At 37.8% G+C, this 19,608-nt stretch overlaps 2 protein-coding genes and 1 long non-coding RNA gene across 5 annotated transcripts; 2 read left to right on the plus strand and 1 right to left on the minus strand.

Moving 5' to 3' along the window:
• Positions 1 to 318: 318 nt before the first annotated feature.
• On the plus strand, positions 319 to 6,573 carry GH9C2 (glycosyl hydrolase 9C2). The gene is made up of 9 exons (XM_077395161.1): positions 319 to 726; positions 1,254 to 1,466; positions 2,228 to 2,428; positions 3,127 to 3,216; positions 3,490 to 3,654; positions 4,467 to 4,751; positions 5,165 to 5,513; positions 5,630 to 5,707; positions 5,859 to 6,573. Exons 1-9 carry the CDS (start codon positions 541 to 543, stop codon positions 6,155 to 6,157), a joined length of 1,866 nt encoding a protein of 621 aa, XP_077251276.1. The 5' UTR covers positions 319 to 540; the 3' UTR covers positions 6,158 to 6,573.
• A 778-nt stretch (positions 6,574 to 7,351) lies between these two features.
• LOC143889324 (uncharacterized) lies at positions 7,352 to 11,731 on the minus strand. Of its 3 annotated transcripts, none has more exons than XM_077393501.1 (4): positions 11,540 to 11,731; positions 9,558 to 9,735; positions 8,740 to 8,840; positions 7,352 to 7,975 (listed from the first exon to the last, which is right to left on the minus strand). In XM_077393501.1, exons 2-4 carry the CDS (start codon positions 9,653 to 9,655, stop codon positions 7,482 to 7,484), a joined length of 693 nt encoding a protein of 230 aa, XP_077249616.1. In that variant the 5' UTR covers positions 9,656 to 9,735; positions 11,540 to 11,731; the 3' UTR covers positions 7,352 to 7,481. The 3 variants fall into 3 exon arrangements, with proteins under 3 accessions (XP_077249616.1, XP_077249617.1, XP_077249618.1); XM_077393502.1 differs by having other exon boundaries at positions 9,558 to 9,744; XM_077393503.1 differs by lacking the exon at positions 11,540 to 11,731 and having other exon boundaries at positions 8,740 to 8,826; positions 9,558 to 9,696.
• A 975-nt stretch (positions 11,732 to 12,706) lies between these two features.
• Positions 12,707 to 17,233, plus strand: LOC143889809 (uncharacterized). Its single transcript, XR_013254944.1, has 3 exons — positions 12,707 to 13,051; positions 13,741 to 13,855; positions 16,944 to 17,233. It is a non-coding gene; the product is annotated as an uncharacterized LOC143889809 (long non-coding RNA).
• The last annotated feature ends 2,375 nt before the right edge of the window (positions 17,234 to 19,608 follow it).

Genomic DNA, 19,608 nt, shown 5'->3' on the forward strand with positions numbered 1-19,608 from the left:
CCTTTTGGCCACGAACCTGCTTTCAAAGTTCAAACACAACATAGTCCTCATAAAACCTACGACTTTTCATTTTCTCATCTCTACTATATTCTCACACCCACGTGTCACGAGAGAGGCTCTCGTCGTTTTTTTTCCAAACGTGATTCCCGTTTTGCTAGGAACCTCTTTACACTTTTTTACTTTCAAATTCCACCGACCTTACTCTTTTTCCAACTGTTTCGGGCTTCCAAAAGTGGAAAAAGAAAGTTTAAAGTAAAAGAAGAGCATTTACTAACCAGTGCTAATTTGCAGAGACCTTTCTCCATATATAGAGGGTCTTGCTCCTCATCTTCCTCAAGTCTCTCTGTCTCCCCCATTTCCTCTAAACTCTTCCCTTTTGTGGGTTAATCAGAAGTTTTAGCTGATAAGCAACACCCACATTGTCATTTTCCAAAAACCCTCTTCTGAGTTTTTGTGTTTTCCCCATTTGTTTTTAATCTTTTCCTTTGAAGGACAGATCTGTTTTGGGATCTTACTTTGGTTACTGCATTTGAGTTTTCCATGGCTCCACTTTTGTTGAATGTTTTTCTAGTTTTGTTGCCTTTTGCTTCTGCTGGTCATGACTATGCCCAAGCTCTGAGCAAAAGCATTCTCTTCTTTGAAGCTCAGAGATCTGGATATCTTCCTAGTAATCAGAGAGTTAATTGGAGAGCAGACTCAGGTCTAAATGATGGAAAGGCTAGTGGGGTAAGCTCTGTTTATCTTATGTTTATTGGTTTTGCTTTTCTGTGTTTTCCTGTTAGTAATGTGTCCTTAATAAGGTCTGGAAAAACTTATTGAAATATTGAGTATTTGCTTTATGTTTTAGCATATATTGCATAGTTTCCTAACTAAAGATATTGAGTTATCTTCTAATATTGTGCAGGACTTCAAAATTTTCAATAAAATTTTTACTTCCAATTTCCTGAACCATTTTCGATTTTTTTTCGAAAATCTATGTTTTCTTTAATTTGTATTTACATGGTTTTGTACATAACTGCAGTTTAGACCCTTTTCTCATTTTCCCCAAGTTATTGCATAAAACACTTTATACTACATACAAGAATATACATAAGAAGGCATAAAAGTAAAAAAAATGCAGTGTTACTGTTCCTTAAAAAATTACTAGGATTTCTTTGTGCTTTCAATTATCTAGTAGGAAGATTCAACTTTTTTTTACTTCATTTAGTATACAAACTTTTATTGATCTGTTTTTTAATGCCATATATTTTCAGGTTGACCTTGTGGGAGGCTACTATGATGCAGGGGACAATGTAAAATTTGGGCTCCCCATGGCCTTCACCATCACCATGATGTCATGGAGTATAGTTGAGTATGGGAAGCAGATGGCTGAGAGTGGTGAGCTTGGCCATGCCATGGAAGCTGTTAAATGGGGCACTGACTATCTCATAAAAGCTCATCCAGAGCCCAATGTCTTGTATGGGGAGGTGGGTTTTCTTTTCCCCTTTTGTTCTTTATTTCTCAATTCATACTTCAACCTATTAATGTATTATGATTTCATTGTAACTCAGTTTTGTTTCAACTTGTTGTGTATGAGGTTGGTCTCGGTTCATTGGGTTACTTACATTTGAGAGGCTGGTCTTTTTTTTTTTTGTTTGTGGGATTTTTTTACTAGCTTCATTCTAGTCGGATAAAATCTGTTTCATTCACCTTACTAAAGAACACTTGAATGAGAGTCAGTTTGCTTAGTGGGTAATTTTTTTTCTTCTATGTGCCAACCATATGAAAACAACCAGTTAGATCTGTGTATTTTACTCCATCAGAGCTCTTATATGTAGAGCTTGGGTAGATTTCTAGTGCATTAAGTTTTCTAAATGAGAAGAGGGTGAGCCTTGGCACAATGATAAGATTGCTCCATTGTGACCTGGTGGTCATGGGTTCAAGTCACGGAAACATTTGCACGGGTAAGACTCTGTAAATCTAGCCCTCCCCAGACCCCGCAATGGCAGGAGCCTCGTGCACCGGGCCGCCCTTTTTTTTTTTGTTTAGTTTTCTAAATGAGACCCATTACATGGGAAACCAATAACCTCATATCAAGAGGCTCAAATCTTATGTGGACAGTTTGTTATGAGGGTTTCCTTTTGTAATTTTGTTGATAAATTTATAAATGCTACCTTTTTAATTAAGATTAAATTTCTATCATGTACTAAACTTACTAATCTTTATTTATATATTTTGTTTCAATTAGGTGGGTGATGGAAATACCGATCATTACTGCTGGCAACGGCCGGAAGACATGACTACAGACCGACGAGCTTACCGGATCGATACTAGCAATCCTGGTTCGGATCTTGCCGGAGAAACTGCCGCGGCAATGGCTGCAGCATCTCTTGTTTTCCGGCAATCTAATCCCGCTTACTCTAATGAGCTAATTAACCACGCTAAGCAGGTTTTGTTCTCCCCTTGCTTTAAAAATGGTTTCAAATTTCTGTTTCGGAATGTGTTTCGGTCCTCACCCAAACTGAAATTTTGGCCGAAATCCGACAAAACCATTAAAAATAATATTTTATTTCATCTGTAAGTTCGGCCGAAATTTTGGAAAAATATTAAATAATAAAAAAATCCCCTAAATTTTTGACGAAATTTGAGTCGAAATCCTGTAATGTTTCGAACAAATAGCTTCTTAACACTTTTTAAATCTTTCCCTTGATTTTTGGCTTTTTTTCCTATGAAAATGGCAAAACTACTCCTCCCATGACATGTGGCATGTGGGGATTTGCTAGGTTACACTCTCGGTCTCCATAGCAACACTCAATTTAAAACCATGGTTTTAATTAATTTATGCTTCTGTCATCATGAAGGCGCCTGTTAGCTAAATCATGCTTGGAAAATATAACATGCGCAATGACGGGAAACTATTATGGGAATTCCTTTTGATAATGGCACTCCTCTCTCAATTTTGAGACTTTTCTAATTAGCTGCTAAAACTTTGCTAGAATTTTGTAAGGTTGTACCAGCCAATCAGAAAAATGTCTTGATTTTTATTCAGGATCCAACCCATTTGTTTGTATTTCATTTTCTTTCCATTCTGCTTATCTCACCTTATGACTGAATTTCTCTTCATTTTTTTTCATTGAAAATTTTCAGCTTTTCGAATTTGCGGACAAATACAGGGGAAAATACGACAGCAGCATTACGGTGGCGCAGAAATATTACCAATCCTACAGTGGATATGCGGTAAGTTACTTTTCCATTTAGACAATGGGAAATGATTTTTTCACCCCCTGTATGATAATGCGCTCCACTCTAACATAAATTGACGTTAAAAAGTGGGGCCCATTATCCTGGGGGAGGGGGGGAATCAATGGAATCATCACACTTTTCAGTGGGGTTGAAACTTGAAAGTAAGTAAAATTGTGGTGTGTGGCGTTACCATTTTCCTTTCTCAATTTCCGGAACTATTTCTAACTTACGCCTAGTGCGTATTGTGCAATGGATTCCGAGTTATAGGATGAATTGCTATGGGGAGCCACGTGGCTATATCAGGCGACGAACGATCAGTACTACCTGAACTATCTGGGAAGCAACGGTGATTCCTTGGGTGGGACCGGCTGGGCAATGACGGAGTTCGGATGGGATGTAAAATACGCCGGGGTGCAAGTTCTCGTCTCCAAGGTACTTACTTATCCTACGCACCCCCTTCTCCACCTGTGACAATTTCCTTTTGAGTTGTAAGATTTATGTACCTACCTTTTATTTAAATTTTAAAGGCCTCTTTGGTATCAACGGCTGAAATCATTCAGCTGTTGGCCCCTACGAATACTAATGCAGTAAAATCTTGGATGGGTAATCCTAGCCGTCCTTGGTGGCGTTCAAACGGCTGAATGCATCGTGTTCAGAGTGGAGCCCGCTGTTTGGATGATGTCTAATTTTGAGTCTAATAATCGGTTTTGGACTTACATTCTTAAACTAACAGGGCCTGAAAGAAACTTAGGCTTGCCCTTTAATTTTGAGTCTAATAATCAGTTTTGGACTCACAATCGGTTCTCAAAATCCAAAAAAACAAAATAGGGTCTTAGGCTCTTAGCGGCCCTACTTTTGCCTTTTTTAAGTCATCGGATCCGTTGATCTGGTCGGCAATAGTAGGGCCGCCAAATGCCATGAGAACACCTTGATCGTCATGAAAAGCTAAAAAAATGATTCTTGCAGTATTTTGTCTAATGCATGTGATGTCTGTTTGGGGTTGGACCAAAACCATGTGGGTTGTCTCATGATGGTCTACAAGATCAACGGTCTTCGTCTTACATACTCAATTCTGTTTACACCACAATTTTTACATCTCGTATTTTTTTAGTACATCTGGGAAAGGAACTCATTAATATGTTTGAGTGAAATTTTTACTTAAGCTAATTTGATCAGATGGGTCAGTTAGCATTTGGTGTGAGTAGCACTGGCCTCACCTTATTGCCTGTTTTCTTTGCCTGTAGTTTCTAATGCAAGGAAATGGAGCTCAATATTCATCAGAGTTTGAAAAGTATCAGCAGAAAGCAGAGTACTTCATGTGTTCATGCCTTGGAAAAGGCAGTCGTAACGTTCAGAGGACTCCCGGGGGACTACTCTTCATCCAGAGATGGAACAATTTGCAATTTGTAACAAGCACTTCTTTTCTACTAACAGTTTACTCTGACTATCTCACCTCTGCTGGGAAGAGCCTAAGTTGTGCGACTGGTACTGTGCCAGCTTCTGAACTTTTGGCGTTCGCCCAATCTCAGGTAATTACATGTATCATATTTGCATATTAATATGTTTGAGTGAAATTTTTGCTTAAGCTTTTCAATTTTACTTCTTTGTTTAATTAAGGGTACACCATATTTATCTTATATTACTTTAGTTTAAGTATATAACAGTTTGTACTTTGTACAACTACAAACCTTCTTATTCAATTTCTGGTCCTGATCTTGTTTGAGATCTGACTTGTTAAATTAGGCTTTAGATAAGAATTCTCTAAATTCTATTACATTAGTCAGTTAATGATCCTGTTTTTACGGATTTTTGAAATCCGGGTCATTCTGTCCATGTCTTGTTTAAATTAATTAGAGAAAAGGAATCAGATAATAGACACTTTTGTGATATGTACAATGTCATGTCATTGGGAATAATTCAATTTGTTTCATCACTTTCTCAGGTGGATTACATACTTGGAGACAATCCGAGAGCTACGAGTTACATGGTGGGATACGGGAGCAACTACCCGCAACAAGTTCACCATCGCGCATCTTCAATTGTCTCCATTAAGGTCGATCCTTCGTTCGTGAGTTGCAGAGGAGGTTATAGCACATGGTTTTCAAGGAAGAGTAGTGACCCCAATCTCCTTGTGGGTGCAATTGTTGGTGGTCCTGATCCTTATGATAACTTTGCTGACGAGAGAGATAATTATGAACAAACGGAGCCAGCAACTTACAACAATGCTCCCCTTATTGGTATATTATCTCGTCTTAACAGCGGCAAAGGCGGATTTAACCAACTCCTTCCGGGTATTGTTCCTTTGTTTCCTTTTCATCGATCCTTTGGTGAGAAAGTTGATTCTAGTTATCCATTAGGGCTATGATCCTTTTACTTAATCTTCATTTTTTTGGGTTCTATCTTACAGTGGTAGTTCCTAGTCCCCAACCAGTTTACAAACAACAAAATCCCTTGCCTCATCCCAAACCATCTCCTGCTTCTCCAGGTATCAACTGCACCCCTTCTGCTAATTTTAAGCTCTCTCTGTCTTTGTTGTCTTGTTTTGCTTAGACATTGTGTTATTAAACTGAGCTAATACTTGAATCCCATATATTTTCTTCTACTAGAATCATCTAACAGAGTTTGTTTTCTTGCAGGTACGACAGTCTCCCCGATCGCCATTCAGCAAAAGACTACATTTTCATGGACTGCAAAGGGAAGAACTTACTACAGATATTCGGCTTTGGTGACAAACAAATCGACAAAAACAGTCAAGGGCCTTAAGCTTTCGATAGCAAAGCTTTATGGTCCACTGTGGGGGCTTTCAAGGTCCGGCGGGGCTTACCAATTTCCAACATGGATTGACTCTTTGCCCACTGGAAAGTCCTTTGAATTTGTGTACATTCAGTCATCTTCTCCGGCCGATGTTAAAGTCTCCAGCTACACCCTGGCTTGAACGGTTTCGAAGTTTTGAGTACGAAAGGTTCTCTATTTTTTCTGGGGTTGCGATGTAAGAGTTGTGGAGGTACAGAGTACACAGGATTTTTCTTTCTTTCTTACATTTTGGTCCTATGTGAGTTTGGTTAGCGATTTAGTTTAACTCAGGTTAAATTAAAGGATGTGGGTTAGGGGAGAAAGGTGTGAAGAGACAAGGAAAGAAGTGCTCATCCTCTTTCTCCTCTTCTTCAATTAGTTTATACAGAGTGAACGATATTGAGAGGGATTGAAAATTGGGAGGCCAAGAAGGAGCCATCCAACTGTTTTTAAAGAGTCTTTGTTTAAACCACTTAGCTGCTTTTGTGTACTGATGCTGTAAGCTTGCAACTTTCCTTTTCTTCTATATAAACAACATACATGGTGCAATTATCTCTCTATTTTCTTGTAAGCAGAAGGGAATGGGATCCTAACCCCAATTTCAGTGTGAAACCTGCACTGAGATTCTGCGCATGCTTCAGTTGCTCTGTTTTTCTCTCTGCTTGTTGCTCACCCCGTTCAAAATTAGATGGATGGCATGCAAAAGAGTAATTCAGATCAAATGCAAACAATTCTAAGATCTGAACTAAATTTTGGATTTGATGAAACAAATCTTTGAATTTCAAGATTCCGTTATTACATGAGCTAAATCGAAAAGGAAAAGATCTATATGACCACACTCAACATGAGAAGAGAGATTTCAAAGAAAAACATCAGATCTAAACTTGTATAATTCAGATATCATGCAAATAGATCTGATATTCTCAAAAACTTTATTTCAGAAATTTGAAAGGACGATGAGAATCTGAATTATATTTATCCAAATAAAAGTTAAAATACTCTAATCTATTCTCAAGAACATGCAAACCTACATGATCTAGCTAAGAAAATGAAAAGAGATCTGCACTAATTTAAACTATGATTAAAATCAAACCAAATCCTTAACTATCATGTAAAACACTAAGAAAATAAGATATCAAAGTTGAGTGCATGGGATTTGATCATTGGGAGGTGATCCTCATTTCTTGTCTCACAAATTCCAAGAAGCTTTGATTTCACTTGGAGCTCAAACTCAAGATTTTCAAGTTTTTTTTATTTTTTGAAAATCAAAGTTTTCTCCGAGATTTTTTTTAGAAGAATTCACATGCTTTTGTAGATCAATGATTTTGAGAATACGTTGAAGGATGAAAAAAAAAATTTATAAAATAAGTACCCCTATCCATTTGGGGAAATGCCAGATGTGAGCAAACAAATTGAAAATATTACATAAATTATAAGCGAAAGACAAGCTTTCTTCCTGAAGTAAATCATCTGCGTCTCCTCTTCACCAGCCTCATCTCTCGTCTGTTGGCTGCGTTCCTCACTTGCAGTTGTCTCGAATTGCGAGCGCCACTTGAATCCTTAAAATGCACCATAACTTCGCTCGTCCTTAGCTTCAAATGATGGTGATCTCCACTCTTATATCTGCCCATTGATCTGTGTCTCACAGGATATAAAGACCTCCGTATCCGATCCTTCCTCCTCTCTCTCACTGACCTCTGCCTTCTGAATGCCCTCAAACTCCCATAACTTTCCAAAGACCTGTCATCGTCCTCACTCGAACTGTATCCTTCTTCAACATCCCGAAAGTGACGACGGCGGTTCACCCGTTTGACATTCTTTAGTTTGTGCCACAAAAAACAACTGATATCTTCTAATGCAAACCAGTATGCCTGGCATGCTGCCCATGTCATTTTACAGAGGCTTCTCCCTATGCATTGGATGATTCCCACTTTAAATAGGAGGTAGATGAACAACAAGGCTAAAGAGAGAGTAAAGAAATGTGTTAGTATTGTTCTATACCGGCATTGTTTCCTAATCTAGTGATTAGGTAGAAAGTGCATATTTCAACAAATCAATATAGAACATAATCAATATAATCAATTATAGTATGAAAAGTCAGAAGAGAGATGAAAACAACATGTGATGCAACATAGAAAATGTGACTTGATGCAATAGAGAAATATAACTTGTGATCTAAAAAACAAAGATGGTCTATTTCTCAGAAAACCTATATTTTGAGAATACTTCCCTAAAAAAATAGAAGAAGAGGAAACATAAATAATTTGGTTCATTTTATGTAAACTCCCTACTTCATCCCATATGCAGTTGAGAGATAATATGCAAAGAAGGATCAAGTACATAGGAAAAGTGGAAACAACACAACTGTTAGAATATATCAGATCTTGTAAGATGTGACTGTTGGATTGTTGGGATGTTGGATCTGGCAACTAGGTAGTTAGGATAGATTAGGATTCCTTTATGGTTATCTGCTTTAGTTAATATCATAATCTAAGTTTTCCCCTTTGAGTGCTCTATATAAACACTCATTAAGGTTCATTGTAATTGATTCAAAATGGGGTGACTTTTTTCTCTCTAATCTTCCCAATAACTTCATCTGTGTTAATGTTTATTAATCTGAGCTAACCTTCACCAGATTGGAGATAATACATGATCACTGAAATAGATTATGTATGTGCAAACCATATAAAGCTAATTAATGCAAATAAATGGAAGAGAACTTACTGATATAGCTGAGGCCCAAAACCATCAAAAGTTTCACCAGATTGGAGACGCATAAATGCTCGATGAAACAGATTATGTCCCATGTTCCTGAACAAACACCCCTACAGAGTCAACAGAATGAAAGGGTCATACTCTGAGGACAATAATTCAAACCAAAATCCCATAAAGATTAGGGAACACAAACTTGAGTACATCCCCATGGGAAAACATATGGGCATGTTTGGTAACCATGAAAAAAAAATTCATGGAATCCTGGTTAAACCAGCGTGGGAGGGTTGACGGTAGTGAGTGAGGAGAGCATGAGATGGGGCTGGAAAATAGAGAAAAAAAAAATCTCTGTTTAGAATTAATATAAAAGATCTTTTTAGGCTCTCTCTCTCTCTCTCTCTCTCTCTCTCTCTCTCTCTCTCACACACACACACACACACACACACACACACTTACACTTGACTCTTTAATGGAAATGCACATACTCAATTTGAGAAATGACATTTCCACAAAAACTGGAGCAAATTATGACTTTAAAGTTCAAATGTTTTGGACATGTATCCATATTTCTTACATTTTAAAGTATAAAAAAGTCAAGGCGAAGTTGTGTTTTTATACCAAAAAAATAAGAATAAAAACACCCTCTGCTCCCCCATAAGATTTTTAGCCTGGTAGAGAACAACTCAAAAACAAAACTAAAGAAAAATCGTCATGGGGCAAATCATTCAACTTTCAGTCAAAAAGGAAGAAGAGACAACAATGATATGATTTACATTGTCACAAAATCGATTTGGAATTAATACACATGAAAAAAACTGTAAGATGCTTACTCGCAAGATGCACCAAAAATAGTTTTGATTGGAGATACAAAAGCAGTGCCAAGAGCAGCACCAATCCCATTTGCAGCTTTACTTATGACAGCTCCCATTTGAAGATTTTTGCATTAACATTCAACTGTTTATGTAATGGCACCACATACAGGAAATTGGAATTACCATTCCCTTCAACCTGTAAAAACTGAGGTAAGAAATGATAAATAAATAACACCTACCATAACGGCTTAAGCTTTTGGAGTAATTGGTCGAAAATTGTTAAAGTACAAATGATTAAATAATACCAACTCTAATGGCTTAAGTTTTTGGAGAGTCATTGGTTGTTTCACATGGTATCAGAGTTATTGCCTCGCAAAAGGTCTTGAATTCAAAACTCAACAACTATTTGATATTAAAAATGAGAAATGATTTCAGGGCTCCAATGTTTTGATAAACATGCGCTCCCATGTTTGTCCTGTAGCATTTATAGGGCTTTAAGAGCTTTTTGAGAACTGTAATATTCCACTGACAGCCCTTTATATACTGCAAGACAAACATGGGAAAGGTCTTGAATTCAAAACCCAACAACTCTTTGATATTAAAAATGGGAAATGATTTCAGCGCTCCAATGTTTTGATAAACATGCACTCCCATGTTTGTCCTACAGTATTTAAAGAGCTTTAAGAGCTTTTTGAGAACCGTAATATTCCTCTGATAGCACTTTAAATACTACACGACAAACATGGGAGCAACATGTTTATCAAAACATTGGAGCACTTAAATCATTTCTCTAAAAAATCCACATATATGGCCAGCCCAAAAGTGGGACAGCATTTGCAAGTTAGGAGTTAGTCTCTTTTCTAAGGGCCTGTCCAGTTGCGCGCAGGAAACGAAAAGCAAAAGGAAATGACGTGGCAGAAGGAAACGGAAAGAAAAAGAAACTGCTAAGAAAGCAGTAAGAGTGCGCGTTCAGTTGCAGGAAACGGAAAAGAAACAGTAAAGAAACAACAGGAATGTGTATTCAGTTGCTAGGAAAACGGAAAAGAAACATCACAGAAGTGGTGGAAATATCATTTTCTATGAGAAATTATACGGAGTTAATTTGTATTTTTTCAGGTAAAAATATGGGCAAGCAAACATTAATAATTAAGAAATGAAGGTACTTACTGGGAACAAAAAGGCCATGTTTGGAAATGTTGAAAAAATATTTTACAAAAAGACACAAGAAATATCAGTATTTTAGAAAATATGCAGAAAATAAATATCTTTTTTTATTCTAGTGACTTAACCCTAATTCAACCAAAACCTTTTGTCCAAGTGACTTAACCCTAATTCAACCTGATTTATTCAACCCAACCCGATTTCCAAATCGGTCGGGTTGGAACACCCGATTTCCAATCCTATTCTTATTCCCACGGTGAAGGGAATGTTAATTCTGATTCTAGTGTATGGAAAAGCATTAGAATTAGGAATTGGATTTTCACACAGAAATCTCTTTTTCTGATTCTACTATTAATTCTAACTCTAATGTTGATTTGGTCCCACACCTCTGTCCTTGGTGTTGGATTTTCACAAGGAAATCTCTTTTCTCTCCTCCCAAACCATCTCTCTCCCTCTCAAAAAAATGAAAAAAGAAAAAGGAAACTTCAAGGTTTTCTTACACCCTTTCAAGAATATGCTTCACTGGTTCCTTTGATTTATTTATTTTTGGTATGAACACCAAAATCAGATTTTAATGATTGAGCTTTGTAGAAACCCACATCTGAAGGAGAGGTTGAAACGAAAAATCCGAAAAAATCGAGGGTTTCATTGCTAAAAAAGAAACAAAAAAATTGAAAATCAGAGGGTTTTGCAGGTGGGTTTCAGTTGCCGGAGACCTTCTCTCCTGAGATCTCTCGCCGGAGAAAAATGGAAGGGAGAGAGGAAGGGAGAGAGAAAAAAAGAAAAAAATGAAAAGGGGCTGGAAATGAAAAGGGTCTGGAAGAAGAGAGAGAGATTACCAGTGGAGTGGAGAGGAGAGGCCGGCGGCGACGAAGGCGGGCGGCGAGGAGGGACGGCAACGAGGGCTGGCGGCGAGGAGGGACGGCGGCGAAGGCGGAGAGAAACAGTTGAGAGACCGGGTTTCTTTCTTCTTCTTTTTTCCGCACAAGATACTCGGTTTTATTTTTTTGGCGTTGTTGTGAGACAATACCACGGATCCGTGGGTACGCGACAGATTTTAGGTCGCGGAAAGGAGGTAGCCACGTGGGATTAGAATGATTCCACGTTGGACTTTTATTTTCCAGCGCTTTCTGTCTCCCGCAACAAAACGCTCCTTTTAGCACAAATCCACGGAAAATAACCTCCTTTTCCTTTCCGTTTCCATCTCTTAGCGCAATTGAACAGGCCCTTATGTTCTTTCCGCCATGAAATCATGACACTGAAAAACAACTACAAATATAGATAAAGGAAATTAAAAAATGAGTCTATTGTTGGGTACCTTTGAGCGGGATGAACAGTGAATGATTGCTACGTTCTTCAACGATGACAACATTTTATTGGGAAAGAAGATTTTTTTTTCTTTCTTTTTGGTGGGGGGAAGAAGATCGGTTTAAAAGATTAACCGTTTTACCAAGGAAATTAGGTAGAGATGTGAGAGAGTGGAGATTTTAGATACGTTAAGATTTGGGAAGAGTGGAATATTTTAAAATTGTCTTCGAGGGGAAGAAACAACCAGAAACCGTCGTTTCTTTTCTTTTATAACGTGAACAGAGGGCAACTTTAACGCTTTTTGACGTCAAATCAAGTTACAAGGGGGCGAATGCGTACTACAGGTAGGGCTGCAACTTGGGTCGGGTTTTACCCGACCCGACCCGAAAATAGCCTGGGCCGGGTTCATGATTCTCGGGTTTCGGGTCGGGTCGGGTTCAGGATAAAAAAGCCCGCATGAATCTCGGGTCGAGCCGGGTTTGAAGGGGCCCAACCCGACCCGACCCGAGTTACTTAAATTTTTACGATGTATTTTTTTTTCAAAAACTTTGTTAAAACTTTGTAAAACAGTAGATGTGTAAAACTGTAAAAGAGTAAAAGTAAAACTGAAACAACGACTCTCTCTCTCTGGTTTGTTTTCACGTTTCACTTTTTCCCCTTTCACACTAGGGTTTTAAGGAGAACCAAGGAGATCTGTAACTGCTATCACGACATCACCCAGTTCTTCTCCGTTAATGGCGAGCACGATATCGTCCTAAATTGAGTGAGGGTGGCTGTGGATTCGGGCGACAAATCATCTCTCTTGCTTTTGAAACCCTAATCAGAAAGCCTTCTCTGATTTCTTCTTCCTTTAATCTCCTCTTTCTCCTTTCTCCTCTTCTTTTCTTCTCTCTCAAACCCTCACAAATACACTCTCACTCTCTTTGAAAATTGAAATCCCTAATTCTTAGGTCGATTTCATCTAATCTCCCTCTGATTTTCTCAAAACCCTAGAAAATTAGAAAACCCCCAAAACGAGATCTCGCTATCTGCCGTCCCAAAAGGTATTTCCAAACCCTTTTATTGTTTATCCTTTTATTTTATAATGCTATATTGCTATCCAGATTTGAGTTTTAGTGAGATTATTTTGTTGTTTATAGTAATCTGATGATTTGATTGGGGTTTGAAGTGTTTTTGTTGTTGTGTAATCAACTAATCATCATTTCTTCACTCAAAGATGATGAAGAAAGAGATTTTTTTTTCTCCTGTTTTTTCTAAGTTTTTCTGAATCCTGAGTTTTTTGTTCTCTTTCTACTTGGACATCTGGTCATAGAGTGAGGATTTTTGGAAACAAATTGTTTGTCTTTATCATTTTTACATTATTTTTGTTTAGATATGGTCAAAGACAAAGAGGGTAGATTTTCTTGTTTTGTGATTTAGATCTGTAGATTTGGTTGTCTTTTAGATATGGAGATTTTGGGGCTTTGATGGTGATATGAGAGCAACTATATATAGTGTTTGTTAGACTTTAGAAAGTTAGGGTTTGAGTAGTAGAAAAGATGATATTTTTCAGTTGTTTTTGATCTGCTGATTTCTGCTTTGCTTCCTTTATTATCTACTCTTTTTTGTCAGCTATGTTTAATTGTTTATCTTGTTAGATTCTTATCGCTTATCGTCTATCGATTTCCTTTTAATTTCTCAATCTCCTCATTTGTCATTAACTGTTTTTTTTTTTTTTCAATTCCCCCTGCAGTTTTGTTCGAAAGCCTCAAAAGATCTCATCTGTTTAGTGATTACACCTCTTTTGAAGTGAGTCCCCTTATCGAATGATGATGGAGGATGATATTAACGAGGACTACAATATTTCGGTGAGAATTGCTTCTTATTTGTTTGTTATAATGATGCATTTATTTCATTCCTGTAATATTTACTTTATATTTTATTTCTACCAAACTTAAGAAATTGTAATTTGTGGATATTTGTTTAGGTCTTAGATTCTTCTGAAAATGCTACTAATACCGTTAGCACTCCTGGGGACTCAACACAGACACCTAAAAAAAGGGCATATCCAACCAAATCTGCTGTATGGAATCATTTTACCAAGGAGAAAGGACAAGATGGGGTAAGTGAGAGGGCTAAGTGTAACTATTGCAAGAAATTATTTGCATGCCCAAGTAGCAGTGGCACGAGCAGTCTTAAAAGACATTTGGGTAATGCATGCATCCCTTATACCTCACGAGATAAGAGCCAGAAGTTATTGTCTTTTAAATCTGTTAGAGATGGCGATGATGTGGAGGAAGGGGCGGGTCTTACGCCTTGGATGTTTGATCAGGATCGAGCTTGGAGAGAGTTGGCTATTTTGGTAATTAAGCTCGAACTCCCATTTAACATAGTTGACAAGGCCGCTTTTAGAGATTTTATGATGGTTATCCAACCCCGGCTCAAAGTTATATCACGCACAACTATAAGAAAAGAGTTGTTGATAATATATGGAGAGGAGAAACTTAAACTGAAAAGATTGATTGGTGTAAGTCATCGGATTTCTTTAACTGCCGACATGTGGACTTCTAATCAGACTTTAGGTTACTTATGCCTTACAGCACATTTCATTGATAATAATTGGAAGTTACATAAAAAGATTCTGAATTTTTGTATGGTTCCAGCTCCGCATGGGGGAGATGTTATTGCGAATGCCATTGAATTGTGCTTGATTGATTGGAATATAAGCAAGTTAAGTACCATTACCCTAGATAATGCCTCTAATAACACCGTTGCCGTTAGGACACTTGTTCCAGTTCTTTCACGGAAAGGCATGTTACTACAAGAAGGTCGTTATTTCCACGTTCGTTGTGCGGCACATGTCATCAATCTCATGGTACAAGATGGGCTAAATGAGATTAAAGAATCAGTTGATGTTATTCGAACAAGTGTTAAATATGTTCGGGGTTCACAAACAAGAAAATAGTTGTTTGAAGAATGTATCTTGCAAGAGAGGCTTTCAAGTAGGAGAGGCTTGTGCATAGATGTAACTACAAGATGGAACTCCACCTTTCTTATGCTAGAGTCTGCATTACAATTTGAGAGTGCCTTCACTCGCTTAAAGGCGCGAGATGCAATGTTTGCAAGAGAAGCCCCTACTGTTGTTGATTGGAAAAATGCTGAAATTATTTGTCGTTTATTAAAGGTCTTTTATGATGCTACAAAGCTTTTCTCTGAACATAAATATACAACTGCAAATCTATATTTTCATGAGGTTTTTGCGATTCAAGAACACTTGCTTGGGATGGCTATACACGAAAATGTATCTATTAACCAAATGGCTAGTAAGATGCAAAATAAGTTTGATAAATATTGGAGGGAGTGCAATGTGATGCTTGCTATTGCAGTGGTTCTAGATCCTAGGTATAAGCTTAAATATTTGAGTTTTATGTACCATCTTATCTATGCTACGGATGAAGCCGAGTCACAAGTTTCACTTGTTAAGTTTGAGGCCTTTAGGATTTATGATGAGTATGTACATGCCTGTAGTTCAAGGCGAAGGCGAGTTTCACAGTCGATGGAGAGATTTTCAGAGGTTGACACTGGAACTTCTTCTAGTGGTGAGAGGAGGATTTCTAGTTTACAAAAACAGTTTTTCAAGATGAGTGCTGAAAAGAATGATGTTGGGTCGACAACAGAGATGGAACGATATTTGGAAGAAGAGAATCATTTAGATGATCCTAAATTCGACATTTTGAGCTGGTGGAAAATTAATAACTCAAAATATCCTGTACTTTCTCAAATGGCTCGTGATATCTTGCCGATTCCGGTATCTACAGTTGCTTCAGAGTCGGCTTTCAGTACCGGTGGTAGAGTTCTTGACAAATACCGAAGTTCAATGAGTCCTGGGGTTGTGCAAGCATTGGTTTGCACTCAAGATTGGCTACGAGACGTTACATGTAATGGTGATAATGATGAAGAAATCGAAGTTTATCAACATGATAATGATATTGAAATCATTGAATCAAGTAATGTGACTACACATTTGCTTAGATAATTATAAATATGTTTTAAAAATTCTAATGTATTTTCTTCTCTTTTTGAAGGTCTGATTGAATCTCGACAATTTCCATAATATGATTCATAACAATCTTGAGCTAGGCCATACATAGATGGGGTAAACTTCATACATAAATTCTTTTAAATAATGACTGTCTATAAATTCATTTGGATAATGCTCAACTTTTGTAATGCAAAAATTCACTCATACTTCGTGTTTTTCCTTTTGATGCAGAAACCTGTTGGAATTCTTTTTGGTGCAGATTTTTGAGTTGGAATGTGTTCTGGAAACCTGTTGATGCAGTAACCTGTTGGAATTCACTTATGTTTTATGCACAAACCTGTTGGAATTCACTTAATTTTGAGCTGGAATGTGTTCTGGAAACCTGTTGATGCAGAACAGCAGAAACCTGTTGGAATTCACTTCTTTCTGATGCACAAACCTGCTGGAATTCTCTTAATTTTGAGCTGGAATGTGTTCTGGAAACATGTTGATACGGAAACCTGTTGGAATTCACTTCTTTTTTATGCACAAACCTCCTGGAATTCTCTTAATTTTGAGCTGGAATGTGTTCTAGAAATCTGTTGATACATAAACCTGTTGGAATTCAATTCTTTTTTATGCACAAACCTGTTGGAATTCACTTAATTTTGAGCTGGAATGTGTTCTGGAAACCCGTTGATGCAGAAACGTGTTGGAATTCACTTCTTTTTTATGCACAAACCTGTTGGAATTCACTTAATTTTGAGTAACTTTGTGCTCGAACAACTTTGTGCTTAATTTTGAGCTGGAACTTAATTTTGAGCTGGAACAATACATTATTGGTGGTTTTGACTTTTGAGCAACTTTGTGCTTAATATGACAACTTCATGTTTTGACTTCTAATAGTATTTTGTTATAATTTGGATGCATGTTAGCAAGTGAGCTGCCTAAAGCTGAGAATCTGAGATGCCTCTGCCTGAGTTACTCCAACTCCCAAATGTTTTTTGAAAGTGCAACAGGTTACAGGACTAGCTGTTGTTCTTCCATTCTATACTCTCACGGTGATGGCTCCTAAAGCTGAACTGGTAAATATTCTTTGACTGAGAGCACTTGTAATGTGAGTGTAATTTCTACTTCTATGAGTTGACTTGATTCAAGTGTTTGATTATGCATTGTTTGATTGTAAATACAACATTGTTTGATTCAAGTGTAATGTGAGTGTAATTTTTGCTTCTATGAATTGAGTTGCCTTGCCAAACAAGAGTTCTCCTTAAAAAATCGCGTCAATGTGAAAAAACTCGACCCGACCCGACCCGACCCGAGTTTTATCATGGGTAGGGCCGGGTTTGGGAATCGTGGGTTTTCTAGAAAAAAACCCGACCCGACCCGACCCGAGATATTTCTCGGGTAGGGTTGGGTTCTTCAAAACCCGACCCGCCCGACCCGAGTTGCAGCCCTAACTACAGGGGGTGAAAATATCAGCGCCCTATTTTAATTTGTTTCTTCTTTTTGGGCAATAAAGGTACGTTAGCCCGCGGGCCAATCCGAATTAGTACACCTACGCTTTGTATGGTGATCTGGACCGTAGATCGTGTGGACTCCGCCGGGTGGAATGTTCATTTGGCAATTTTTAAAGGTTTTTTAATGAATCAGACCAAAGATCTAGCATGCAAGTACAATCTCTAGCTTATTCATCTACGGCTAGAAATCTAACTGGAGGGATTCTGCCTTGCTGAATGACTATTGTAGTATTGCGGGTCCTATTGCTAATTGGGTATTGCAATTGGTTAATAGTGCAACAGACCTCCGATCAATGATTTTCAGGCAAACGTCTCAATAGTGGGACAGATCTCCAATCAATGATTTTCTTCAGACGAATGCTGTAAAATAGAACGATCAGCGTCAGATCTACGGAGTAAAATAGAATGATCAACGATCAACAAGCATCAAATCTTGTACTCGGACGGTTAAGATCGATCGATTACTGAGATTTTTGAACTTTTACCATAATTGAGATTTTTAAACTTTCACCAACGTGTTACCCTTTCGCGCATACGGCACAATAGTCCAGTCATCAAGGTTTCCCATTCAATGGGGCCCAAAAAACGAATGGTTTGGAACATCCTATGGAGTGGGCCCCACATTTTTAAGAAAAAAAAATACACACATGCATACGGTTTAAAATGGACGACACGCCATAGATCCACCACAGATCAAAGGGTCAGGATCATCTTTCCGCCATGAAATCATGACACTGAAAAACAACTACAAATATAGATAAAGGAATTTAAAAAATGAGTCTATTGTTGGGTACCTTTGAGCGGGATGAACAGTGAATGATTACTACGTTCTTAAACGATCACAACGTTTTATGGGGAAAGAAGATTTTTTTTTTCTTTTTGGTGGGGGGAAGAAGATCGGTTAAAAAGATTAACCGTTTTACCAAGGAAATTAGGTAGAGATGTGAGAGAGTGGAGATTTTAGATACGTTACGAATTGGGAAGAGTGGAATATTTTAAAATTGTCTTGGAGGGGAAGAAACAACCAGAAACCCTCGTTTCTTTTCTTTTATAACGTGAACAGAGGGCAAATTTAACGATTTTTGACGTCAAATCAAGTTACAAGGGGGCGAATGCGTACTGCAGGGGGTGAAAATATCAGCGCCCTATTTTAATTTGTTTCTTCTATTTGGGCAATAAAGGTACGTTAGCCCGCGGGCCAATCCGAATTAGTACACCTGCGCTTTGTATGGTGATCTGGACCGTAGATCGTATGGACTCCGCCGGGTGGAGTGTTCATTTGGCAAATTTTAAAGGTTTTTTAATGAATCAGACCAAAGATCTAGCATGCAAGTACAATCTCTAGCTTATTCATCTATGGCTAGAAATCTAACTGGAGGGATTATGCCTTGCTGAGTGACTATTGTAGTATTGCGGGTCCTATTGCTAATTGGGTATTACAATTGGTTAATAGTGCAGCAGACCTCCGATCAATGATTTTCAGGCAAACGTCTCAATGGTGGGACAGATCTCTAATCAATGATTTTCTTCAGACGAATGCTGTAAAATAGAACGATCAGCGTCAGATCTACGGAGTAAAATAGAATGATCAACGATCAACAAGCATCAAATCTTGTACTCGGACGGTTAAGATTGATCGATTACTGAGATTTTTGAACTCTTACCATAATTGAGATTTTTAAACTTTCACCACCATGTTACCCTTTCGCGCGTACGGCACAATAGTCCAGTCATCAAGGTTTTCCATTCATTGGGGCCCAAAAAACGAATGGTTTGGAACATCCTATGGAGTGGGCCCCACATTTTTAAAAAAAAAATAATACACACATGCATATGGTTTAAAATGGACGGCACGCCGTAGATCCACCATAGATCAAAGGGTCAGGATCATCTTTCCGCCATGAAATCATGACACTAAAAAACAACTACAAATATAAATAAAAGAATTTAAAAAATGAGTCTATTGTTGGGTACCTTTGAGCGGGATGAACAGTGAATGATTACTACGTTTTTAAACGATCACAACGTTTTATGGGGAAAGAAGATTATTTTTTTTTCTTTTTGGTGGGGGGAAGAAGAT

Source organism: Tasmannia lanceolata, unplaced genomic scaffold (genome assembly GCF_043159265.1).
Source record: "Tasmannia lanceolata isolate RefF3 unplaced genomic scaffold, GAP_Taslan_0.1 ptg000013l, whole genome shotgun sequence".
Taxonomy (NCBI): Eukaryota; Viridiplantae; Streptophyta; class Magnoliopsida; order Canellales; family Winteraceae; genus Tasmannia; species Tasmannia lanceolata.